Below are 25,604 nucleotides of genomic sequence, written 5' to 3'. Positions count from 1 at the left end.
TCCTGCCGGTTGCCACAATACAATAATGATCATCTCATACATATTCATCATCACATTATGGCCATATCACATCACCAAACCCTGCAAAAACAAGTTAGACGTCTCTAATTTGGTTTGCATATTTTACGTGGTTTAGGGTTTTCGAGTAAGATCTAATCTACCTACGAACATGAACCACAACGGTGATACTAGTGTTGTCAATAGAAGAGTAAGTTGAATCTTCACTATAGTAGGAGAGACAGACACCCGCAAAGCCACTTATGCAATACAAGTTGCATGTCGAGCGTGGAGCAAATCTCATGAACGCGGTCATGTAAAGTTAGCCCGAGCCGCTTCATCCCACTATGCCACAAAGATGCAAAGTACTCAAACTAAAGATAACATAAGCATCAACGCCCACAAACCATTGTGTTCTACTCGTGCAACCATCTATGCATAGACACGGCTCTGATACCACTGTAGGATAACGTTGCATAGAAAACAAAAATTTTCCTACCGCGAACACGCAATCCAAGCCAAGATGCAATCTAGAAGACGGTAGCAACGAGGGGGTATCGAGTCTCACCCTTGAAGAGATTCCAAAGCCTACAAGATGAGGCTCTTGTTGCTGCGGTAGACGTTCACTTGCCGCTTGCAAAAGCGCGTAGAAGATCTTGATCACGATCGCTTCCGGCGCCACGAACGGGCAGCACCTCCGTACTCGGTCACACGTTCGGTTGTTGATGAAGACGACGTCCACCTCCCCGTTCCAGCGGGCAGCGGAAGTAGTAGCTCCTCTTGAATCCGGCAGCACGACGGCGTGGTGTCGGTGTCGATGGAGATCTCCGGCGGAGCTTCGCTAAGCATATGCGGGAGAAGTAGTGGAGGAGGGGTGCTAGGGTTTGGGGAGAGGGGTGCCTTGGGCGCCGGCCACAAAGGGGGGCAGCCAAGGTTGGAGGCAAGAGTGGCCGGCCACCCTCCCCTTGTCCCTCATTATATAGGTGGAAGCCCCAAGAGTTGTAGTCCAAGTCTTCGAATAAGACCCCAACAACAAAACCTCCCAAAAGTGGGAAACCTACTCAAGGGGGGAGTCCTACTCAAGGTGGGACTCCCACCTTTCCTTGAGGTGGGGCTGGCCGGCCACCAAGGTGGAGTCCACCTTGGACTCCTCCCCTTTAGGGTTTGGCCGGCCATGCTAGTGGAGTCCCTCCGGGACTCCACTTTCCATAGTGCCATTTTTCCGGACTTTTCTAGAACCTTCTAGAACCTGCCATAAATGCACCGGATCATTTCCAAACTTGGAATATGACTTCCTATATATGAATCTTATTCTCCGGACCATTCCGGAACTCCTCGTGATGTCCGTGATCTCATCCGGGACTCCGAACAAATATTCGAACTCCATTCCATATTCAAGTTCTACCATTTCAACATCCAACTTTAAGTGTGTCACCCTACGGTTCGTGAACTATGCGGACATGGTTGAGTACTCACTCCGACCAATAACCAATAGCGGGATCTGGAGATCCATAATGGCTCCCACATATTCAACGATGACTTTAGTGATCGAATGAACCATTCACATACAATACCAATTCCCTTTGTCACGCGATATTTTACTTGTCCGAGGTTTGATCTTCGGTATCACTCTATACCTTGTTCAACCTCGTCTCCTGACAAGTACTCTTTACTCGTACCGTGGTATGTGGTCTCTTATGAACTCATTCATATGCTTGCAAGACATTAGACGACATTCCACCGAGAGGGCCCAGAGTATATCTATCCGTCATCGGGATGGACAAATCCCACTGTTGATCCATATGCCTCAACTCATACTTTCCGGATACTTAATCCCACCTTTATAACCACCCATTTACGCAGTGGCGTTTGATGTAATCAAAGTACCTTTCCGGCATAAGTGATTTACATGATCTCATGGTCATAAGGACTAGGTAACTATGTATCGAAAGCTTATAGCAAATAACTTAATGACGAGATCTTATGCTACGCTTAATTGGGTGTGTCCATTACATCATTCATATAATGATATAACCTTGTTATTAATAACATCCAATGTTCATGATTATGAAACTAATCATCCATTAATCAACAAGCTAGTTTAAGAGGCATACTAGGGACTTCTTTGTTTGTCTACATATCACACATGTACTAATGTTTCGGTTAATACAATTATAGCATGATATATAAACTTATCATAAACATAAAGATATAAATAATAACCACTTTATTATTGCCTCTAGGGCATATCTCCTTCATTTGGCCCTTGCCATTGCTATGAGCTCAAGTTCTCTCTCTTTGAGCTCAAGTTCTTTAGCTTTGGTCTTGGCCTTGACCTCTTCAATCTCAAGCTTCTTCTGCTGGACATCAAAGAATTTCTTCCTGTCCTCTTCTTTCTCCCGGCGCCTCCTCTCATCCCTCTTGTCCGTGGATACCTCTCTGTCCGCATGCATCTCCTTCAAAGTGCCGTACAATAGCATGGACGAAGCATCACGCTTCATGTCGGCTTTGGTTGACTTGTGGCCGCGTGGACGACTTGCACGAGAAGCGGAGCTACCGCAAGGCTGCCCACCATCAAGGTCAATGACAGTGGCATCTTTGGCGGGATTGTTGCCAGTCAAGGTCGCCATGTACCCCTCGTACCCCTCCTGGAACTTGGGGGTGCCGTGGAGTTCCTTCCAACAATGAGGGAAGGCAAAGGTCTTCTCTCCATTGTTGACTTTGTAGAATTCCAAAGCTCGCCACACCTAGAGCAAAGTGAGACAACAACGATAAACAGATGTGCAAACATCGGATGAATAAGTTGAGGTTAAGAATCATACCAAGTCCTTCACACCCATGCCACTAACGGGGAGCCGCTTCGCGTGATCATACGCCGCCTGGAACTTGTTGCATTCCGTTTGAATTGCTCCCCACCTCTTTTGGAGCGATATTTCGCTGCGGTCGCTCTCAAATGGCTCCTGTCCATATTTGCGATGTTCATGGAAGTATTCATAGATCCGGCGCCAGAATGCGGTCCCCTTCTGCTCGGCACCCGTCAACACATCTTGCCCGATGGTCAACCATCCATCGACGAGCACCTTGTCCTCCTTCTCCGTGTAGTTGCCGGTTCGTTTGCTTACCCGGCGGGCTCGAGCTTGTGCAGCTGCGGCTTGTGTGAGGGCCTCACCGAACAATGGCTCCTCCGCGATGTTTATGCTGCCGGGACCGGCAGTTGTGCCCTCCGTGTGTCAATGGGAGGTGCACGGGGAGCCCGTCGTGTCGAAGGATATGGCAGGTCGTCGGCATTGTCTCGCGCGAAAGACGGAGGGGCCCGCACGGTGGACGGTGACTGCGCGCGCGCGGCCGACATATCGTCGAACAAAGTTGCGTGCACCGGCCATCGCAGCCGCTTCCGTGTTCTTCGGGCCTTTGGAGTTCGCCGGCGCACGGTTCAGGTCAATGGACGAAGGTGACGGCCCCGTCATGGACTCGCCCTCCTCCGGTGACCCATCCCGTGACAGTACGCCGCCGCCCGTAATGCGCCCCCATTTCGTGCCCAAACGGGGCAATCGGTGGGGCGATTGACCTTGGAGGAAGGGGCCGGGTCACGGACGAGGCCGAGCTCCCCCGAGGCCGCGCCGTGCCGGGGATGATCATGTGTCGGGCCGAGCGCAGCGTGGCCGTAAAGAGCATGGCTGCGCCCGCCGCTCTTGAAGGAGAGTGGTCTTCGCGACCGTTTGGAGTTCGAGGAGCCGCTCCGCCGCCCGCACCCGCTCCTCCTCGGCGGCGGCCTTCTTCTTCCGCAGATCACACGCCCGCGCCGCACCCCCGCTTCTTGCTCGCGCCGCCTCTGCTCCGCGGTGAGGTCGGGCTTCGCCTTCTTCGTCGGCGGCCCGGGCTCCACGACCACCGGAGCGTCCAGTTCAGGAGCCGCCTCCACGGCAGGAGCGGCAACGGCCGCGGGCAGTGCGTCCTCTCGGATGGTGGCGGCGGCAGTCGCTTCGTCGGCCATCTCTAGGTTTTGGGAGTAGAGTGGAGTGTTTCTGTTTTGGGAGGCAGACAGGCGGGCCAGGGGCGGACAAGGGGAGGACGCGAGCGACCAGCCTTTCGCGTCCGCGGGCACGCAAACTCGTCCAAGATTTGGGCCGGGTTTGGGTCGTCCCGGACGCCGCGGCCATCCGTTTTAGGGATGGGTCCGCGCGCTGGGCCGCGTTTTTGTCCGTTTCGACCCATCCGGACGCGCGGGCGCGGGATGGGTCGCCCGGTTGGAGATGCCCTTAGTTTGGTTCGGCAGTGTGGAGGAGACTCTCAAAACACTATAGAGGAGCCAGAGCGAGGGGAGGGGAAAGTCATGGTCCCTTCCGCCTTCTAATTTCAGCCCGTCGCTAACTATCAGATGATCTACCCGTCCAGTAAAACTGAACGGCCAGATCGGCGCCTCTCCCTTCCTCTTCGCTGAAACCTCACAATTCCTAACCCCCGAACCCAGAAGGCGATCCATGGCGGCGGCGGGTTGGCTCCGGCGAGCGGCATCGGCGGCAGCGTTGCCTCGCCTGCCTTCCGGATTCTCCCTCATGCCAACCCCTCCTCCCGCTTCTCTTCCCGAGGCTCAGTCTCTCGTGCTCCCCGGACTTGGCGCCGCCATCGCCCCCGCGATGGAACTCATGGCCGTCCCCAAGAAGAAGGTCTCGTCGCTTAGACCCCACTATATTCCGCGTTTATCCTTCTCACTTGCATATTCAGGCTTCTGGTTTGGTGACCTCTGACATCGCTGTAATGTATTACTGAGAGTGTGCACTCTAGGTGTTCGTTCAATTGCCTGGTGCGCTGAAACTGGAAGTGCGACCTTAGAAAATGTATCACCACTTGAATATCGTACATAGATATATGCTGCAGACTACCTGTTGATTAGTCTGTGGTTAGTGATAGACAGTGTTTCGCATTTAAGCTAGTTTCAGTTCACAATGTCCGATTCAGGGGTATGTTGGCTTGTACCTTAGAAAATGTATCACCACTTGAATATCGTACATAGATATATGTTGCAGACTACCTGTTGATTAGTCTGTGGTTAGTGATATACAGTGTTTCGCATTTAAGCTAATTTCTGTTCACAATGTCCGATTCAGGGGTATGTTGGCTTATACTGCTGGTTGAAGACAGAAATGCTGATAATCCAACACATGTTTGACGTTCACTTACATGCAAATTTCCAGAATCTTGTATAATGGATGAATCATATACTGTATAATAACAAACTTATGGACAATCTGTAATCTAACATCCTCAACACAATTTATTAGGATCTGTCATAATTTGGCCTGTTATCTATGTGTCCTTCAGATAAATTAATCTTCATTATTTGCTTGCTATCTTTCTAGATAATGGCCGTTGCTTCCCTCATACTTTCTTGTGCATTGCAGATCTCAAAATATAAGAGGGGTTTGAGAAATGGGCCCAAAGCCCTTAAGCCCGTTCCAGTGATTGTCCGATGCAGGTACACTTAAAAATTGAGATATGCTTTTCAGTGTTTCTAATTAATTATAATCTTGCTAACGTTGTGCTGAGTTATCTATGTATAAACATAAAATCACATTTTCCTATGCAATCTTATGCTTGGTTGTGATTGCCTGACTATTTACTCAACATTTTCAGACTGCTTAGAGCAAAACTGTAGATTGATGCTCTTTTAGCCATACCATCACCTTATAGAATGTAGGAAAAATATCTTATATGCCACTCAAATTTTTAATAAGTTTAGTTCTGCTGTCGATGTTTGTGTATTATTGTATTTGCCGCCTAGAGAACATATGGAATTGATATTCTGTCTCACTTTCAAACACGAAGGTTGAGAAAGATCAAAATATGCTTGTTTGCTGCTACTGTCTTATGTTTGGATAGTGGAAGTGGTGCAGAAGCAGGGTATTTTTGTCCCTTTCCCCACCATTGATCACTGAAATGGCATAGAACACCAAAACACATGCTTCCAGTGGTATATATAGTACAATACGCAAAATTGGTTAGCAGATTGGAAATTTGACAAATTCCTAGTGGCATATAAGATGCTTCTTCCCTAGAATGTAATGCTACCGATAGCTACACACTTTAGTTTTTAACTGTGTCACACAATTTCATGCACCTTCAGGAATTTATAGGATCACAGTAGGCCATGTGATCTTGTATCTCACAGGCTCTAAAAGAACATTTCTGTTTATGATTATGGTTTATCAATTACTAGAAGGATACCCGTTCGTTGCAACAGGGGTCTCCTTAGAAACTTTGTTCTATAAATCAAAGGGTGCGTATAAGACGCGTGGAGAAGTTTTCTAACAGGAATACAGGCATTTCAATTGATCATAGTAGTCGGGAGGCCAAATTTAATCGACGTAGAATGGTTGTGCATTTGACCAATTAAAAGGCTGTCAATGTTTGGAATGTACAAAATTGATGTTGTATGCTAACTAATTGAAGCCGTAGATAAGATAAAATCAACGGTCTAAAGAAACTGATGACTTGGATAGCATGCATGAAGCAGATGATTCAGAAACTGCGCAAGTCCTCTTAATTTTCACATTTGTTACCTTTCAAGTATTGTTGCTGTTTGTATCAGTCAACTCTCTTCACACCATTATGTGAATTATCGAGTGAACACTAGTAATGTGCATGATTCAGTTGTACAAGCTGCCCATCCCTGTTACGATATGTTGCGAGGGGCATGACTTGATATGGTTTTGCGTCTTTCAGGTGCTGCGGGCGAGTGAAGCTGCCCCACTTCTACTGTTGCAGCGGAGAGAGAGGGAACGCCGGGGACTCGAGCTCATAAACGCTATGGTTTCAACCGCTTGAGTCTGCACATTCAAGCTGTGGCTGCACCTCATAATACGATGGAAATCCCCAGATATCACTTCTTGTATTCTGCTTCTGCTCTCTTCGCGAGCAGTAATCATCCATGTAGACTTTAGTTTGAATTTGATGATTGACGTGTGGAACTTAGTGCTGGTCCTGCCATGAGTGGGTGTTCTCTGAGATCAGTGATCTCTGTCGCTACCTTACAGTAGAACACACTGTTTCCTATATCGAAATAAAAAGGTAAAAGTAGCATGTCTTTGTTTTGATCACTGTTCCAAAGCTAATAGAATCTCACTTTGGTCTCCAATGATTTCGTTGACAAATTGGATTTTGTTGTCATGATCCGTGTTGCCCATACTGATATGATCGCCCATACTCCAGGTTCATGACTTGTGATTGTCGTGACCTCCTAGATAGCGTATCCAGGAAGCCCTGGGAGAGGAAAGAAACAGATGCCGCTGCGAGATCCGGGTGCCATTTCTGTTCATTTCGTGTCGATCCTTTTGGGTGCGGTATCGTGCGCGGCACAGGTCTGGGGCTGCCGAGGCGCGCACGGCACACGCGCATCCAAGGGGCACGAAGCCGCGGTCGCCGCCCGCCACCAACCAAAAAAAAAAAATCTCGTCGCCCCCCGAGCCAAACCGACGGAGTTTGCTGCGCCGAAAGGACGCGGAGGAGGAGGCTGCGATTTGTGTGGCTATGGGGTCAGCGAGCAGATAACGAAACGGAGGCTGCGGCTGCGCCCGGCGATTCCCCTCCCCCGCCCCCAGAATCCATAGCTAGGCCTAGGCACGTGTAGCCCCCACCAAATCGGCAGCGCCTCCTTCCATTCTTCCAGAGCAGCAGGGTTGGTGGACACAGCACAGCGAGGGACAGGACAGATGGCGTCGCCGTCCTCCTCGCTCTGCTCCAGCCTCGGCTACCCGCGCACCGCCTCCCTCGGCGCCCGCCGCCGCGCCGGATTCTCCCCCTCCAGGTACGCCGTCCACGCCCCCCGCCAAAGGCCTCTTCTCCTCCCTGAATCCGCCCGCGCACCTACCTAGCACGCCACGCCAAAGGCATCTTCTGCCCCCTGTTTCCGCCCGCGCCCCTACCTAGCACTTCGCGCCGGCGGGCGATTCGATCCTGGTTCCCGCTCGGTGCCAATCTGCGCGGAGTAGCGGACGACCCCCTTGTGCCGTTGCCGCCCGATGGCGCCGAGCATCGAGCACAAATGGGCTGCTGCGCCGTTGCCCACGGTGCAGTATGTCTCTGGAACTGGTAGTGCCGAGCCCAGCTCAGCGTGCCCTGGGATCGAGCTGCCCTTGTCTGCTAGCACCGAATTAGCTCGTCATCGGGGCAGGCAGCAGCTAGCGGTCTGTTTTCCGTCAGACGCTTCTGACGAACAACAGGTTGATGAGTAATAATTGGGGATTTCTGTTTCTGTTCCGTCTTAGCTGTGTATTGCTTGTGCACAAGCTGACTCCCACGATTTGAAGTTTTTTTAGTCTCGTAGTGAAACCATTTACTTACGAGAATATGGAGGGGGAATTTTGTTCTTACTCTGAAAACGATGATAGATCATGTTTGCACATGCTTAAGCCAGCTGCGTGTCTCTGCTATTCCTTGAGCGGTCGTTGCTGGGTGTCTACCGTAAAAACTCTAGTCAAGGTCACCTGTTGATGATTACATATCAGTGATTTGGGTGCCGTCTCATTTAGTTCTGAACTGTACGTTTTCTTATATTTATGGTTTCCAGGAAGCTATTCCAAGTGAAGGCATCGAGGGTGGACAGTTTCTCCAAGAGCGACATCATTGTGTCCCCTTCCATTCTTTCTGCAAACTTCGCCAAGCTCGGTGAACAGGTCCGTTAAGATACTAACATCCACCATACCTCCTAGCTCTGAGATGATCGCTCCACTGAACATGTGTCAGGAATACCTGGAAGAATAGTTCTAATGCGCTATTTGGACGCACAGCTTGATGTGGTGTATTAGCTGTATGCAACTGACACCTGCAATCCTGCATGATGCACATAATCATCGATAGTGCCACTGCAGTTTGCTAAAACATTCGGTGAATAGTTCACGCTCATCTTGTGACACAATTTTAACTTTACTAGGTAAAAGCTGTGGAGCTGGCAGGATGTGACTGGATTCATGTCGATGTCATGGACGGACGCTTTGTGCCAAATATCACGATTGGGCCGTTGATTGTTGATGCTTTGCGTCCAGTGACTGATCTTCCATTGGATGTGCATCTGGTACTTCTTGAGATTCCCTAGTGAAGTTCTTGGTCATTGTGTGCTATAGTCTCACCCCTCCCCAATTAACCCTTCTTAGTGTGGTGATTTTAATTGCAGATGATTGTGGAACCTGAGCAGCGAATTCCAGACTTTATCAAGGCAGGTGCAGATATTGTTAGTGTTCACTGTGAGCAAACGGCAACCATCCATCTTCACCGAACAGTTGACCAGGTAAACATTCGCTGAAGTTCTATTTCCACATGTTAATTTGCCAGATAACAGAAATGCGAACAACTTCAAAGTTCTTTGGAGTATGTGCCCAATTGTCCATCTATGTCACTCTATTTGCCCCCTTCTTCATATATATACTTTTCTTTAGTGCACTCTTGCGGATGATGTCAGTGAGTATTGTACTTGACAACTATGCTGTTTTTTTTTTTTTGATTCATGCATGAAGTAGCACAGCGTTGTGAATTCCTTCTGAATTGATTGAGCTTCATTTGTTATATAAGCTGGGTTACTACTAGGCTCCTGTTGTAGGAGGAGCACATGTTTTAGTTGCTAGTGTTTTAGAGTTACACCTACAACTGCTACATTCTGTAATATAGGACCATTTGGCATCTCAAGTTCTCTTTTAAATCTTTTAATACGCTAGTCCTAATTGTGTATTTGCTCCTTTGGAGTTACCGTCAGCAGCTAGTCCTAAGATAAGTCACGTAATGTGGTATTGAGGACTGCTATATGCCTGTATGCATCTAAATCCATATGCCTCTCACCTGCCTAATTGTAGTTCCACCGAATAGGCTATAACACCATATCCATTTTCTGAGATAAAACTAAATAACTGATGCTTGTGAGTGATTATACCTTTATATCACAGTAATCCGGAGTGGTCTTATTTATGTTTTATATTTTGCCAGATTAAAAGTCTTGGAGCAAAGGCCGGAGTTGTACTGAACCCTGGGACCCCACTCAGTGCGATTGAATATGTACTTGAATGTAAGATTTCTTCTCTCTCCAATATTAATAGTATTTCGGGGACGTGCATGAGGTTTGGTAGATCAATTAATGGTAAAAGATTAGTTTTTTATGCTAAATGGCAACTAGTTAGGATTGGTGTTGGATGAAGCACATGACCTATTCGGAGTATGCATGTGATTCTGTGGATTGGGGCATCTGGCTAGTCTCTCCTACTCCCTCCGATCCATAATAAGTGTCGGGGTTTTAGTTCAAATTTGGACTAAATTGATCTAAATCCCCGACACTTATTATGGATTGGAGGGAGTATTATTTAGCTACTTATCATGTTTTGTTCTATCATCATCACCATGATAGCATTTCTGTTGAGATGCGGAATATGCTGCTTCTTGTGAGATTTGATGACAGTATTTACCACATGATCATCTCGACTTTCTTGACAACCCCACATGAGACATGGTGTGCCTTGGATAAGATTTGCCTAACAGGATTCATAGTTAAACTTCCATTATGTGCAACTTACACTGCATCTCCCATGTAAAAGTGAATTGTTTAAGATTAATGCCAGTTAAACTTTGTTGCATTTGTTAATGTGCTTGCACTAGACAAGTAGAGATCTTTAGTTTATAGCTAGCCCAACAATATTACTACCTTTCCATGATTTTCTTGACCATCCACCATGTACTGACAGCTGACAAGCTATTGCATTTGTTTGCCTGTGCAGCTGTTGATCTGGTATTGATTATGTCGGTCAATCCTGGGTTCGGTGGGCAGAGCTTTATCGAGAGTCAAGTAAAGAAAATTGCAGACTTGAGAAAATTATGCGAAGAGAAGGTATACCCCTCATGTCTTGCTGGTATTCACAAGGCTGATATTTTAAATATTGAATTCATTCTCCTGTTGGTGTAGGGAGTGAACCCCTGGATTGAGGTTGATGGTGGAGTTAGTCCCAAAAATGCCTACAAGGTGAACTTAATTTCTACCTCTTTATTGTGCCGCTGCTAGTTTCTGTTCAGATTTTTTCCATGATGGCATTTTCCTCTGTTTTTTCCCTCCTCTAAATTGCCACATGTTGTAGTAATCCTAGGACTACCTATTGGATTCATTTAAGTGCTGATTATATAATTTTTCGTTCTACTAAATGGCAGGTCATTGAAGCTGGAGCAAATGCCCTTGTTGCTGGTTCTGCGGTCTTTGGAGCTAAAGACTACGCTGAAGGTATGGCTTCTTTTTTCTCAGCAAAATGGCACCCATTTTCAACCATCTGTCCATCTACATTCTGAAGTTCTTGGAAATTAGTTTCAGAGTAGATAAAGTTTCACGTCAAGTATGTTGCTGTTGTGTAGTAAAAAAGTCTCATACTTTTTCTCTTGTGATTTTGCAGCTATCAAAGGAATTAAGACCAGCAAAAGACCTGTAGCTGTAGCAGCATGAGGAACCGGAGCATACCTATTTACACTATATAAGCTTTTTGTATACCATTGTCGTGGTTTTGCATAGATGCCCGTCATTGTCGAGCCATACGTTGTACTGTACCACAGAGATCACCATCAAATCAAATAGGGAAAAAGAGGCAGTGAAGAAAGATTTTTTTCTTTTCCCGTTTTTCTGCGACTGCGAGGATGTCTTGTACTGTGTGATAACATTACAGTGAGCACGGGATTGTTCATAGAATCATAATTAACCCGTCCTCTCGTTCTTGTATCTTGAGCCCATGGCACTAGACTGAACTGTGTGCAGATACAATGCAGGCACCCATGGGGGAGTTCGTATTCAAACCATAATGCCCAAGTGCACGTTCAGCAAAAATTTCGTCTCATTTCCGCAATAATTTTGTATCGTTAATAATTTTGTATCGTTTCAATTCCAAGAGCAAAGTGGCAACAGCCCAGCGACCAAGCCCAGCGACCAGTTTTCTCAGCTGCCCCGCCTCAACCCTAGCCGGTTCCCCCTACTCCGGTCAGCTTCGTCGGCGTTGGGAGGAGTGTGGAACCCGATCTATGCGTGAAGTTTCGAGTAAAAATATTGTTTTCATTAGATTATGCTAGGATTTTGGTAGCCGCCTTCTTGTTGGTTTCCCCTTTATGGAGATGACATCGTCTGCAATAAGTGATCTTCGGCCTTTCGTTTAGCGACGAGATCTTCTTCCCGGCGTCAATGGTGGTGTTGAACAATCACAATTTTCTAGGTATGAGCCTTTGGATCTTGCTTCACCAGATCGATTTTGGATCTTTTGTCGTTGTTGCCGCGAGGAGGATTATCCTCGCAGTTTTTGTCCCGGCTGCTACGTCCTTGACAATGGTGATGCGTACTCTCGGCTCTCCATCGACGACGACAAAACTAGTCGGTTATTATTCCCTGACCTACTTGTGTTGGTACTCTTGCCGATGTTGTATGTCTGCTTTAATGGTTGCGTGCGTGCAGCCTTGGCATTACGCCTCAAAAAATTATGGGAGAACTTTCGTCGGTATCTATAGGTCTATGGTTCGTTATCTATCTTTGGCTGCCTTCAGAAGAGTACAAGATTGTGTTTTGGAAGAAGAAAAAATTAAAGATCTCAAAGATTTGTTACTATATTTTAGGCTTTATTTTGTAATGGTTGGAGTCAGTTCATGTCTATCTACCACGTGGTATTGATTGTAAAAAAAAAAAAGCTGAGCGACCAGTTCAAGACAACTCCCCACCGCAAAATAAACCCTAATCCTCCACCCCAAAATCCCTAGACCAAAAAACTCCAATCCGTGTCGCGACGCCGACCCAATCCTCTTCTCAATGAGGCCTAGTTTGGCAACAAAGTTTTTCTAAAACTGAAGTATTATAAAACCATAGTATTTCAATGCCAAGCACCGGAATACTTTATTTTCTTGAAACCACAGTTTTCCTCAGTTTTGGAAAAACTACAGAGGTGTTTGGCAAGTGCTGTTTTGACGCATGGATAATCAAGTTTTGACCGACACCGTAGCTGCATAAGGCCCGTTGCATGAGTTGATGTATAGATTGACAATCAACTATATAGATTGCATGCATGCAACCATGAATGATACATACACTTTCTTTTCCTTATCGTGATAGATCACGACATGCAAGCATACTCGCTCTTCTGGTTAACTTGCATGAGTTTAAGAATCGCTGCAAGAACGGACCCTCCTGTTAATTGAAGAAACTCGGCATGAGTTTATGATCAACTAGATGATACCCCGCGCGTTGCTGCGGGATATTTACGTGAATAAGAGAGGTTCACTTGTGAGGAAAAATAGTATGATAGAATTATGTTCTAGCGATATAGTATTACTATTGATCATATTAACAATGAAAGCCCCTGGTTACAACTATACATGTCTAAAGTTAAAACACATAATCCTTTATCTCTAATTATCTGTCCGAACAACAACACATGTTTTAGCAAGATGAAAAGAAAACATATAATAAATAAGCAATTGCTGCTTGCCGAGAAAACCAATTAGTCATTCCATATAAAGCACGTCAAGATACACCTTTGGAAATCCGCGCCAAGTATATGTCTACATTGCTCAGGTTGCAATGATCTCCTTCAAGGTCTTCATTTTGAATATGCCAAACCTAGAAAGATAATTACCTAGGTAAACCGAGCAAGTAATTTCACCTTTATATCAACATTTCTGTAACTTCTACAACAGAAAATGAAAATAGAGAGCAAAAGATTGCTCAAAAATTGACAACGAAAAAGGAAATAGTGACATGTAGAATCTGACGGGCTTAATCGTCGATCATACATGCACAATAGACAACTACTCTAACTTGTAGCATACTTCAGAAGAACCAACGAATCAATGGTCATGAGAACATAAGGAATGGGATCATTTAGCAATATTTATGTACGGTCGATCTAGAACCTTGAGAAATGCCTATCAAATAGAAATAATGCATCTAGAAATAAAAGTTTGATTTGATAAATTCCCTCAAACATGTATAAGAGATACTTACCATCTCAAAGAATGGAACCCATGAAAGGACATGTCAAACAACTGATTTTAGGCACGAAAATATTCATCTAGTCCAAGTGGCATACATATTGGCATGCAGAAGTGTGTTCTGATATTTAATTATCATATGAAAATAGCTCATCGGGACAAAGTAATTAGATGAATACCTTCCATGAGATGGAGAGCGGCCATATAGGTTCATCCTTGCAATCCTGCGTCCTACATGTAAGAGCAAAAAAAAAAAAAAAATCAGATTAGATTGCATCGAAGTTTTCACTGCAAGGAATCTGACATAAAATGGAACAACAGATCGAGCAGGGGTTGACCATAACATTCCATACAGTCATCAGAATTAGGATATATTTTCAAGGGTCTTGATTTGTGATACTCTAGCGTCTGGAGGTTCAGATCTATGATCTGATGTGCAAGGAGAAGTAAAACATCAAGATATAATGCGTGTTAAATGGAGCAAATTCAAATCATCTTGCACGCTGGCTTACAGGAACCAATTGAACTTGCGGCTCTATAGATACAAATATTTAAGGACTAAAATTGACTACAAATACTCGTCCGACCGGCCGAGGCAGACCCTTATCCTTGAGCTTCACTGCCAGATGTGTCAACAACTTCAAAACCGTAACAAAAGTACTGTAGTACATGAATTTCAATCAGAATGCCGATTGAGCAGAAAACTAATTGATGTTTAGTGCAAGCTGATCCTTTCCACTCTCACCATGGAAATCTAGAAAAAAAATTAAATACCTTGGCATCAGACTCATTCAACTTGATGTCTAGATCAACCTTCGGTCTCCAGCATGTCATCCACTTGTTCTTGCACAGCCCCAAACACATTGGTTCAAATCAAATCGACCCTGGCTATACTCGCCTTGGGACAGAGTCACAGATGTCCCCTGCCATCCATCGACTTGGCGTACTCTTCTCAGGCTCCACTTTGTGACCATGCAGCGCATCGGACACATGAAGAGATGCCGGTGCAGGAGAGTTCTTAGAAAGGGAATTAGAGCACTGTTTGGGTAGAATATGAACATGATTAGGAAAATAGAAGGAGCATGCGCTCAGCTAATCAACAGAAATTAAAATTTAAGAGGAGATTAGAGTGTGCATACCAATTGAAGAGGGGGATGTGCAGCGTCGATGATTATCAGCAGACCGAGATTTCAATCAATGGAAATTGAGATCCATCAACCAGGCAGAGAAGGCAAGAAATCCCAAGAAAACATGAAGAAATCCCAAGAAATCCGGATGGCCTGAGGTAGCAGCAGCCCGAATCTTGCAGCTTTAAAACTTCGAGCAAAAATCCGGAAGGCCTGAGGTAGGAGCAGAAAAAATCCGGATTTATTGAGGAATCTGATGGGGAGGAGGAAGTAGGATGGGGAGTGGGAATGCACCGGCACCGAGGCCACTTGGCATTGGTGTGGAGGCGGATGGCACCACGGCTTGCTTTTAAAGCTGCAGAGCACGGCGGCAGCGGATGAACTCCCTTGAGCAGTTTTCACTTTTTGAATGCTACGATTTATTAGGTTTATTGCTGGAATTTATCAGGCAGTATTAAGTCGCCGCTGGGGATAGAGGAGGAAGATGAACAGAAGAGTATTTCTTTTCTATACGATATACGACGAACGAATCTGGAGGACGCGGAGTGGTAGCAGGCGGGCCAACATAGCCCAGGCCACGTCCGAAGCATCTATTCCAGCCCACGCCAGTGAAGCGTCTGTTCGGCTCCTTTCGTGCCGGTCTGGTGACGAAAGCTGCTCTCGTTCGCCTCCTGCCGTGTCGGTCTGGACAGAAAATAAGTGAGGTACCGCTGGGAACAATGAGGGAAGTAAAAAATTTTAATCAGGTGACGTGGCTTGCTGTGAGGCCAGCAAAATGGGGCTATCTATTAAGAAAGAGAAGATACGGCGTGCTTGTCAGGGACGGAAGCACAGTGATAGACGAGCGAGAAGATGAGGACGGCGTCGTTTCTCAGTTTTATAAAAAAGAGGGTCGGACCTCTTTTTAAAATACTTCAAAAAAACCACAGTTTTGGGGATACTGTGGTTTTGGAAACTTCAATATCTGTTAGAGCCAAACACCTCACAGTTTTGTATACTGTAGTATTTTCAGAAACTGCAGTATTTTTTGGAATACTTCAAAAATAAGGAGCTACCAAACGAGGCCTGAGTCTGCCGCCTCCGGCGCAACGCGGCAGCCACTCGCCGCCGGCGCTGATCGACGACGCCATGAGCGAGATCTTCCTCCGCATCCCCGCGGACGACCCCAAGACCCTCGTCCGCGCCGCCGCCGTCTGCACGACCTGGCAAAGCATCCTCTGCGACCTCATCTTCACCCGCCAGTACCGCGCGTTCCACGGGGCGCCACCCATGCTCGGCTTCCTCCGCAACACACACCATGAGAGGTCATGGGGAAAAGGCGACTACGTGGTCTCCAGCTTCTTCTCCACCGCGTCCTTCCGCTCGCCGGCGTGCCACGAGCGCCGCGACTGGCACGTACTCGACTCCCGGCACGGCCTCGTCCTCTTCCACACTCCTAAAAGGGACGAGGACTTCGTTGTCTGCGATCTCGCACCTACGACCGGTGGAGAATCAAGGCCAGCCGTGAGTGCTCCGACATCATCTGGGGTGATGCCACTGACGAAGATGAGGACGAGCAAGAGGAACATGTTGAGAACGATGGCATAACCTGGAATGCGGCCGTGCTCTGTGCTAAGGACCGATGCGACCACACATACTGCCACTATGGCCCTTTCCTGGTGGTTCTCTTGGGCTCCGACGAGGACCAGGGTATCACATTTGCCTCTGTCTATTCATCGGCGACTGGGAAGTGGAGCGACATGATCTCCATTGAGGAACAAGAGGACATCGAGATGGCGGGGCACACTGCTGTTGTGGGAGATAAGGTGTATTTCCAATGTAAAAATACCGAAACTACTGTGGAGTATAACATTGGTGAGAAAGAACTATCACTGTTTGATCCGCCAGTGGACGACGAGGACGTGGACCTGCCAAGAGCTGATCTCATTGGGGTGGATGATGGCATGCTGCTGTTCGCGACAGTCCAGGGGCCTAGACTCTACCTATGGTCAATGGACGCAGGTCCCAATGGAGCTGAGGAATGGGCGCGACGCAGGGTCATCGAGCTCGAACGCGTGCTCCCTCCTCCAGCCCTCTATAATATGTCCTTAGCTGGTTTTGCCGAAGGTATTGGTGTCATCTTCCTCAGCACCGTGGCTGGGTTGTACACAACTGAGCTCAATTCAGGCCGAAGCAAGAAGGTACACGGAGATAAATCCGTCAAAAGAGTTGTGCCCTACATGAGCTTCTACACTAAAGGTACCATCTAGCCTCGTTGTGTTTCTAAATATGTACATGAAGCATGAAAACTTGACATGCCATTGACTACCTTTGACTACGTTGATAAGTATGTAGAGTTTTTCTTTCCATTTTCCTGCTTAACTAGATAGACATTTATATGCAAAGTTCCCAGCAGCGTGTAATCGGGCTTTGCAGATTACCCAAACAGCTTGCCAATTAACATGATTGTATAGTTGGTCCTGTAAGCTACGTTGCCTGCTCTAGTATTTGTATTGTGCTAATCAGTCCTCGATCGGTTAACCTAGTCAGAGCTTTCCTGATCAGGCCCTAGCATTGGCATTTGGCAAGAGCTGTTTGCAAACCAGGTTAATGATCAGAGATTTTGGTTGTGAGCCAAGAGCTTTGTTTCTGGTATTTCCAGATAGAATCATGTTGTGATGTGGATGCTTACTTCTGGCTGCTATTACTTGTTTGATTTTGGATTGCTAGAATTGAAATGATTTTCAGGGGCAATGTGTGCTCCTCGTCTAATCATCAGATCATCTTATGAGCTCTTACATCTTCTAATGGTGCAGCATGGGGGCGGTCGCCGACCTCTGACTAGGCTTGACGAGCATCTGTTGGTGCTACAGTGATGTAATGACGTCAAGACGATGGACCTGTTTCTCTTTGGCTGCCCAGGGTGAACTTGAAGGGAACCTCGTGTCTTGTGTTGCTGGCCGTTTCGGACAGTTTGGCTAGGGTGGATGCGTTGTTGTTTTACTTGTGCTAGCCAAGACTTCAGTTCGTTTGTGTGAGTTGCGTGTACTGTGTCTGTAACCGGTAACAGTAACTTGTGTGCGCAAACCTTCATATGGCACAGTAGCTACATCCTGTCAAGAGCAAGCTAGCAATGCTCCACGGCTCCACCCTCGGAAAATTTATCAGGTGATTTCTTCTTTGTTTTCTTGGTAACGTGAAGTAAAAAAACCGAAATCCCTGAAAAAATCCCGAACCCAGAAGTAGATGCTCCTGTTTTTTAAAATTAATTTTGAACACATTTTCAAATGTCAAAAATTCTGAAAAAATTGTTGCTTGTACATCGCAACGTTCTATGTGCTCGTAAAGTCGTTTCATAAAAAAATGACATTGTTTGTGTTGTGTGTACAAAATATAAAAAAATGGTGCTAAAAAATATCTCTTAATGAGACATTTCTTTATCCTTTTTACACTGGACACACAAAAATATCGGATTTCCATGAAAATTGGCGTGCACATAAAAAATGTCACATGTATGTTTAAATTTTTTATTCGATTTTTTATACCATTTTAAAATGTATTTTCAAGTGGCGGGATCATATGTACCTGGGTCAAAAGTGTATTTCCGCCGAACACATCGCTACATAGATAAAAAAATATATGGGACGTCACAGGTTTGGCCGACGGTTTGCCCCCAGTTTTTAGTTCACAGCATTGCTGCTGATTGTAACTCCGTGTTTGTTGATTAATAAAGCTCACGGTTTACACCCAAAAAAAAATTTAATTGTCATTTTTGTGAAGTACTAAAATAAAATTTAATGGATTCCGCGAGTCTGACGAAGGACTTCGATTGCAATAATAATAATAATAATAGTTTGGATTCAGCATAGCCTCCCTCCGTTTTAGAAATGTAAGATGTTTTAGCTGGTTATAAAATAGACCAGATACAACATAAAGTGAGTGAACCTACATACTCCCTCCGTCCTAGTTTGTAAGTCATAATTTTGGAATATCTTGACCCAAGGTACTAGCTGATTGGGTCTCATTTTCTCTCTCTCATTGGTGCATGCAGCCCCTTTCTCTCTCTCATTGATGCATGCATTCTCTTTCTCTTCCTCATTGGTACATGCAGCCCCTTCCTCTCCCTCATTAAATAAAATTATGCCTTAGAGGTGGAGGTTATGAGACAAATAGTTTTTGGGAATATGACTTACACTTTAGGACGGAGGGAGTACTGAAAATAGATTAGATACAAATTAAAGTGGGTAAACCAAAAAAAAGTGCTTCAATATTTTACATTATCAAACGGAGGGAGTACTATTTCTAAGTTGACGCGTATTCACATTCACCTGCGTGAGTACGCTCGATGACACTTCATTTTATTTAGTGGAGCAAAACAATTAGATAAATCCAAGGATTATCTCGAACGGTTAAGATATCTTTTTTTTTACAAACAATACCACATATTTATAGTAACAAATAGTATATGGTAGAGATACATGAACTAACTCCAACGATTAAAAAATAGTCTAAAAAATAGTAACAAATTTTCGAGGTCTTCAAATTCTTTTTTTCTTTCAGAACACAATCTTGTACTCTTCTGAACGTAGCCAAATATAGATAACAAACCATAGACCTGTAAATACCAATAAAAGTTCTCCCAATTTTTTTGATTCGCAATACCAAGGTTGTGTGCACGGCCGCAACCATTAAAGCAGTCATTCAACATCGGCAAGAGTACCAACACCCGACTAGCTTTGTCGTCGTTGATGGAGAGCCGAGAGTACGAATCACCATTGTCGAGAACGTAGCAGTCGGGACAAAAACTGCGAGGATAATCCTCCTCGCGGCAACAATGACAAAAGATCCAAAATTGATTCGGCGAAGCAAGATCTGAAGGCCTATACCTAGAGAATTGTAATCTTTCAACACCACCATTGATATCGGGAAGGAGATCTCATAGTCGAACGAAAGCCCGGAGATCACTTATTGCAGACGATGTCATCTTCATTGAGAGAAAACAAATAAGAAGACGACTAACAAAAACCTAATATAATCAACTGAAAACACTACTTTTATTGAAAACTCCATGCATAAATCGGGTTCCCCACTTTTTCCGGCGTCGGCGAAGCCAACCGAAAGAGGGATAACCGATCTATGGAGGAGGCTGAAGTGGAGGCAGCTAGGGTCTTGGAGAGGCGGCGGCTGTCTTTTCCAGTTTCCTATCGAACAGTTAAGATATCTGGTTTACTACTACCATTAAGCACAAATCATTTCTACTCCTAGTTTAGCTTTTTTTAACGAGTTATTTGGGAATATTTTCAGTTATCTTCTAACCTATTCGCAAGAGGCAACAGCCCAGCCCAGCCCATTCCTACATGTAATCAGTCATCACGCCGCAGGCAAAACCACCACTTCTCGCAGCGTCTCTCTCATCAGAAAAGAAAAAGCGAAAAGGAAAATAAAAACTCCACAAGCGGCGGCAGTGCTCGACTTCCAGTTCCACCGCCGAATGCTACCCAAATCCCTCCACCAAAATCCCCAATCCCCATGGCGGCGAGAGCTCCTCCGCCGCTGGTCGACGACCTCATGCGCGAGATCTTCCAGCGCGTGCGGCCGCACGACCCCAGGGCTCTCGTCCGCGCCGCCGCCGGCTGCACGAGCTGGCGCGGCATCATCTGCGACGCCGACTTCGCCCGCGAGTACCGCGAGTTCCATGGGGCGCCGCCCATGCTGGGCTTCCTCCACGAGGAACTGGACTACCCGCGCAGAGCGTTCGACGAGGCGTACTGGGTCTCCCACTTCGTCTCCACCGCGACCTTCCGCCCGCCGGCGTGTCAGGAACGCCCCTACTGGCACGCACTCGACTCCCGGCACGGCCTCGTCCTCTTCTACACCCCTCGAATGGAAGCGGACTTCGTTGTCTGCGACCTCCTCACCGGCAACGAGTGGGAAATTCACGCCAGCCCCAAGTGCGGCGACATCATGTGGTGGGAGGATGACGAGGACGAGAAACTCGAGCGCATACACTGTAATGCCGCGGTACTCTGCGCCAATGACCGATGTGACCACCTCGACTGCCATGGCGGCCCTTTCCGCGTGGCTTTGGTGGGCTCCTCCGATGGTGCATTAGTAGCCCACGCCATCGTCTACTCATCAGAGACTGGTGAGTGGAGCGACATGATCGAGGTTCAGTACCCAAATTGCATCAATGGCTGCGGGCACAGTGCTGTTGTGGGGAGTAAAGTCTATGTGCCGTGTCTGGAGAGTGACACTGTCTTGGAGTACAACTTTGGTGAGCAAAAACTATCTGTGATTGATGCCCCGTTTGAGGACCAGGATCAGAACCAGCCGTACCTTGAACTCATGGGGGTGGAGGACGGCATGCTGTTTTTTGCGTCCGTGGTGGATGCTAGACTCTACCTATGGTCAATGGAGGCTGGTCCCAGCGGAACTGCAGGATGGGCGCGACGCAGGGTCATCGAGCTTGAACCTTTGCTCCCTCCTGCTGCCGTCTCGGAGAAGTCGGACGCCTTGCCAGTTGGTTTTGCTGAAGGTGTTAGTGTCATCTTCCTGAGAACAGAGGATGGGTTGTACACAATTGATCTCAGGTCAGGCAAATGTGAGAAGGTGCACGACAGGATTCATGGTTTTTATTTCGAAAAGGTCATGCCCTACATGAGCTTCTACACTGGAGGTACAAATTAGCCCCGTATTGTTTTTCAAATATGTAATGGAATCATGAACACTAAACACGCCATTGACTACAATTTCAGCTCCCAAATGTCGATGAGTAGATATTTGTATGGATGTCTGCTTGTTTTTTTTGGCTTTCTGTTTGATCGCATAGAGATGTAGGAACCCATCCTTTTTACCGTAATATTATTTGTATATTGAGTTTTGCTGAAGATCTGGTTGACTGTAGGAAACTAGGAGTAGTCCATGATTTTTCCTGCCATGTTTCCTTGTGTGGATTAAGTAATGATTTTTCCGTGTGGAACCCGATCTTAGGCAGATTAAGTAGGCAGCTGATCAAAGAACTTCATGGTAAATGTGTAGTTGGTTCTGTGTGTTTATTTGGCTGCTCTAGTATATATCCTGCACTGGTTAGGCCACACGAGTTGGTTCACCTAGTCAAAGCTTTGCTGATCAGGCTCTCACAACACCTAGAGCAGTTTGCAGAACAATTAAATGATCAGAGCTTTGGTCTGAGCCAAGCGGGTGTTGGGCACCCAAACCTTCTTGTGGTGTGACTACAATTTCAGCTCCCAATATGTCGATGAGTAGATATTTGTATGGATGTCTACTTGTTTTTTTTTTTTTTTGGTTTTCTGTTTGATCGCATAGAGATGTAGGAATCCATCCTTTTTACCGTCATATTATTTGTATTTGTATATTGAGTTTTGCTGAAGAACTGGTTGACTGTAGGAAACTATGAGTAGTCCATGATTTTTCCTGCCATGTTTCCTTGGGTGGATTAAGTGATGATTTTTCCGTGTGGAACCCGGTCTTAGGCAGATTAAGTAGGCAGCTGATCAAAGAACTTCATGGTAAATGTGTAGTTGGTTCTGTGTGTTTATTTGGCTGCTCTAGTATATATCCTGCACTGGTTAGGCCATACGAGTTGGTTCACCTAGTCAAAGCTTTGCTGATCAGGCCCTCACAACACCTAGAGCAGTTTGCAGAACAATTAAATGATCAGAGGTTTGGTCTGAGCCAAGCGGGTGTTGGGCACCCAAACCTTCTTGTGGTGTTTTGGATAGGATAACTTGGTCCCAGCCATCCACCAGACCCTTGCCTGCGATTTCATTGTTATGTACTTCCAACATTCTAGTTCCAGATTGCATCATGTTCTGTTGTGGATACTTCATTCAGACAGCTAGAAACGAAATGATTTTGAGGGGAAGAGTGTGCTCCTCTCCTGCCCATCCTACCATCTTACGAAACTTTGTCTCTTATGGTGCAGCATGGGGGCGGTTGCCGATCTCACATCAAGCTTCGCGCGCAGTTGTTGGTGCTACTACGATATAATCAAATGGCGTCAAGACGATGGATATGTTTACTTTCCTGCCCAGGGAGAATTTGAAGCGAACTTTGGTGTCTTCTGTTGCTGGTTGTGGTGGTGTATGTGCTTTGTTCTACCTGTGCTTGTGCAAGAACATGAGTTTGTTCATCTAGGTTGGGTGCAACTCAAACTGTTTTCGAGGAAAAATTCTGAAGATTGATGTTTTTGTGGCACGAATTGGTGCCAATTGCTTAATCTAAGAGTATATATTTTTGCTGATATAGTGGTTGCTCTTGTCTGGAAACTGCATTCTTCTGGAGTTTATAATGTACAATGTTCCTGGTCACAATAGGGTTCTCACTAGGGCAATGTTGCAAGGCACAGAACATCTCTGAATGCCCTGCAACATGTTCTATAGGTTTGAAAAGAGTGGATGCTATCGTCTTTAAAACACACTCTTCTGGTTTTACAACGTAAAATTTCTCTGCAGTAATAGTGTAATACATTTAGTAAAATTTCTCTACCAACATGGGGTAGCAAACAGCGACGGAACATTGAGATGTGATCAGTGTCATTTATGTGAAGTGGAAGCTGAGGATAATTTTCACCCATTTGTGCGATGTCCTCTTGTGAAGGATCTGTGGATCATTATTTCTAAGGTTTGGCAACTCTCTGATATTGATTCAGTTCAGAACATTGGCACTAAGTGGCTCCTTAATTTGCTATCAAATATTCCAAAGAGGAGTATAAATATGGTGTTGATGACCCTGTGGTTATCGCATGTTCGGAATGAGATTGTCCATGATAAATCACCTCCTCCAGTTGCAACCTCGAAGAGATTCTTAGTAAGCTATCTGGATACATTGATTCAAATTAAATATCAATTATGGGGATGACATATGCAAGGGCAAGTTCGTTCTAAACCCTGACATGGATAATAAGAATGAAAATAAGAAGCAACGGCAAAACCAAAACCTGTTGTGGATCCTGCCTGAGAGGGGGTGGTGCAAAGTAAATACTGATGGTTCCTTTGAAGCTAATGGAGATGCAGGCTGTGGTGTTGTTGTAGGCTGTGGTGTTGTTGTTAGAGATCATGACGGTACAATTGTGGTTGTCTGCGCAACTATTGTTTTGTCGTGATGCTTTAGAAGCTGTGGTTTTTGCAATGCTAGAAGGATTATCTTTAGCCCTACATCGGTGCAATCAGCCGCTGGTAACTGAAGTGGATTGTCTGGAGTTGATTAATTTGCTGAAGAAAGAAGAGATGGATAGATCAGTCTACTCGACTATCATAGAGGAGATTAAATCTTTGCTTAAGATTAGACCAACTTGTATTACTCATGTTAGTAGAACTCAGAATACTAGTAGTCATTTTATGGCTAACTATGCTAGAACTAGTAATCATACAGCGGCGTCGCTACCTTCCGGAGGGTTTAGGAGACATTTGCGATACCGGTTGTAATATGATTCTTTGAGTAATACAAGTAATTTCACAAAAAAAGTAATACATTTAGTGGCAATCTCAAATCCCCACCAAATTTCATTAGTTACAATATGCATTTGAATGTGTTTTTATTTGTGCTTGTATTTCTAACTTCTTATTTGATTTGATTGCCCTGTGAGGCTGTGACCAAGCTGTGGTGCCTGAACTTTCTTTGTTTGTTCAGATTGAGGTGGGGACAGGTTGGATATGTTGTTGTACGGTGGCTTAGCAATAACAAGAACACTACTGTTGATATATTCACTTTCGTCAAAATAAAATTTAACGGATGGTTGAGCAGTGAAGCCAAGCAAATTCTGTTGCAATCTTGGACAGACGTCTCAGGATTTGACCGACAAACAGCTGTTTCTAATTATTTAGAACATCTAGAGATGTTCAATAATAGGGCGGTTGCTTTTTTTGGGGGGTGCGTCCTAAATCTGCCTAATATTTTTTTGGGCGTGCCCTATTTTAAGGCATCTAAAATAGTTGCGGTTTCTTGCCTGAAAACACAAAAAGTAGCGCCCAAAACCAAAAAGTGGTACCTGATACGTCGCATCACTATTTTATATCATAATTTGCTGTTATTCATTGATAAATTTCATATTTGGAGATGATACTTATGTCATTTCATCTATTTTGCATGTTTCATGATTATTGGAGGATCGCGCACCGGAGTCAGGATTCTGCTGAAAAAAGCGCCGTCAGAATGCAATATTTCGGAAGATCAACAATTGACGGAAATTATATGAAAAATTCTATTTTTCCAGAAGACGAAGGGAGCCAGAAGGAGGAGCCGAGGAGGGCCGCCATGGGCCCCCCTCATAGGCCGGCGCGGGCCCTGCCCTGGCCGCGCCGCCATGTGAGGAGGGGGCCCACATCCCCCTCTGGCCCCTTCTCCTTCGCGTACATCTTCGTCCCGAAAACCTAAGCTCCAGAGGAGAATCGCGAAGAGTCACAGCCGCCTCAGCGGGGCGGAAAACACCAGAGAGAAAAGAGCTCTCCAGCAGGCTGAAATCTGCCAGCGAAATTCCCTCCCGGAGAGGGAAATCGATGG

General features: G+C 45.7%; 3 protein-coding genes, 1 long non-coding RNA gene and 1 pseudogene across 5 annotated transcripts; 4 read left to right on the top strand and 1 right to left on the bottom strand.

Annotated features, from left to right (window-relative positions):
• The first annotated feature begins 4,379 nt into the window (after nucleotides 1-4,379).
• On the top strand, nucleotides 4,380-7,089 carry LOC127296886 (uncharacterized). The gene is made up of 3 exons (XM_051327115.2): nucleotides 4,380-4,664; nucleotides 5,400-5,473; nucleotides 6,721-7,089. The coding sequence occupies exons 1-3, from the start codon at nucleotides 4,479-4,481 to the stop codon at nucleotides 6,797-6,799; spliced, it is 339 nt and encodes a 112-aa protein (XP_051183075.1). The 5' UTR covers nucleotides 4,380-4,478; the 3' UTR covers nucleotides 6,800-7,089.
• A 551-nt stretch (nucleotides 7,090-7,640) lies between these two features.
• LOC127296887 (ribulose-phosphate 3-epimerase, chloroplastic) lies at nucleotides 7,641-11,731 on the top strand. The gene is made up of 9 exons (XM_051327116.2): nucleotides 7,641-7,801; nucleotides 8,564-8,669; nucleotides 8,927-9,067; nucleotides 9,167-9,280; nucleotides 9,970-10,048; nucleotides 10,752-10,861; nucleotides 10,937-10,993; nucleotides 11,176-11,245; nucleotides 11,412-11,731. Exons 1-9 carry the CDS (start codon nucleotides 7,707-7,709, stop codon nucleotides 11,459-11,461), a joined length of 822 nt encoding a protein of 273 aa, XP_051183076.1. The 5' UTR covers nucleotides 7,641-7,706; the 3' UTR covers nucleotides 11,462-11,731.
• A 1,004-nt stretch (nucleotides 11,732-12,735) lies between these two features.
• LOC127296888 (uncharacterized) lies at nucleotides 12,736-18,250 on the top strand (annotated as a pseudogene).
• On the bottom strand, nucleotides 13,311-15,681 carry LOC127296889 (uncharacterized). Of its 2 annotated transcripts, XR_007848763.2 has the most exons (5): nucleotides 15,399-15,681; nucleotides 15,117-15,317; nucleotides 14,752-15,015; nucleotides 14,157-14,208; nucleotides 13,311-13,606 (listed from the first exon to the last, which is right to left on the bottom strand). It is a non-coding gene; the product is annotated as an uncharacterized lncRNA (long non-coding RNA). The 2 variants fall into 2 exon arrangements; XR_007848762.2 differs by having other exon boundaries at nucleotides 15,117-15,678.
• Nucleotides 18,251-20,535: 2,285 nt separating the features above from the next.
• LOC139829746 (uncharacterized) lies at nucleotides 20,536-23,371 on the top strand. The gene is made up of 2 exons (XM_051327121.2): nucleotides 20,536-21,759; nucleotides 23,029-23,371. The coding sequence occupies exons 1-2, from the start codon at nucleotides 20,613-20,615 to the stop codon at nucleotides 23,091-23,093; spliced, it is 1,212 nt and encodes a 403-aa protein (XP_051183081.1). The 5' UTR covers nucleotides 20,536-20,612; the 3' UTR covers nucleotides 23,094-23,371.
• The last annotated feature ends 2,233 nt before the right edge of the window (nucleotides 23,372-25,604 follow it).

Source organism: Lolium perenne, chromosome 4 (assembly GCF_019359855.2).
Source record: "Lolium perenne isolate Kyuss_39 chromosome 4, Kyuss_2.0, whole genome shotgun sequence".
NCBI lineage: Eukaryota > Viridiplantae > Streptophyta > Magnoliopsida > Poales > Poaceae > Lolium > Lolium perenne.
Note: the sequence above shows the minus strand (reverse complement) of the source record. Positions and strands in the feature narration are given on the sequence as shown.

Coding starts and splice junctions, on each gene's coding strand:
- LOC139829746 (XM_051327121.2), top strand. CDS start 20,613: ATGGCGGCGAGAGCTCCTCCGCCGCTGGTCGACGACCTCATGCGCGAG. Junction 21,760..23,028: donor CATGAGCTTCTACACTGGAG/GTACAAATTAGC, acceptor CTTATGGTGCAG/CATGGGGGCGGTTGCCGATC.
- LOC127296886 (XM_051327115.2), top strand. CDS start 4,479: ATGGCGGCGGCGGGTTGGCTCCGGCGAGCGGCATCGGCGGCAGCGTTG. Junction 4,665..5,399: donor TGGCCGTCCCCAAGAAGAAG/GTCTCGTCGCTT, acceptor TGTGCATTGCAG/ATCTCAAAATATAAGAGGGG. Junction 5,474..6,720: donor CCAGTGATTGTCCGATGCAG/GTACACTTAAAA, acceptor TGCGTCTTTCAG/GTGCTGCGGGCGAGTGAAGC.
- LOC127296887 (XM_051327116.2), top strand. CDS start 7,707: ATGGCGTCGCCGTCCTCCTCGCTCTGCTCCAGCCTCGGCTACCCGCGC. Junction 9,281..9,969: donor TTCACCGAACAGTTGACCAG/GTAAACATTCGC, acceptor ATATTTTGCCAG/ATTAAAAGTCTTGGAGCAAA. Junction 10,994..11,175: donor GTCCCAAAAATGCCTACAAG/GTGAACTTAATT, acceptor ACTAAATGGCAG/GTCATTGAAGCTGGAGCAAA.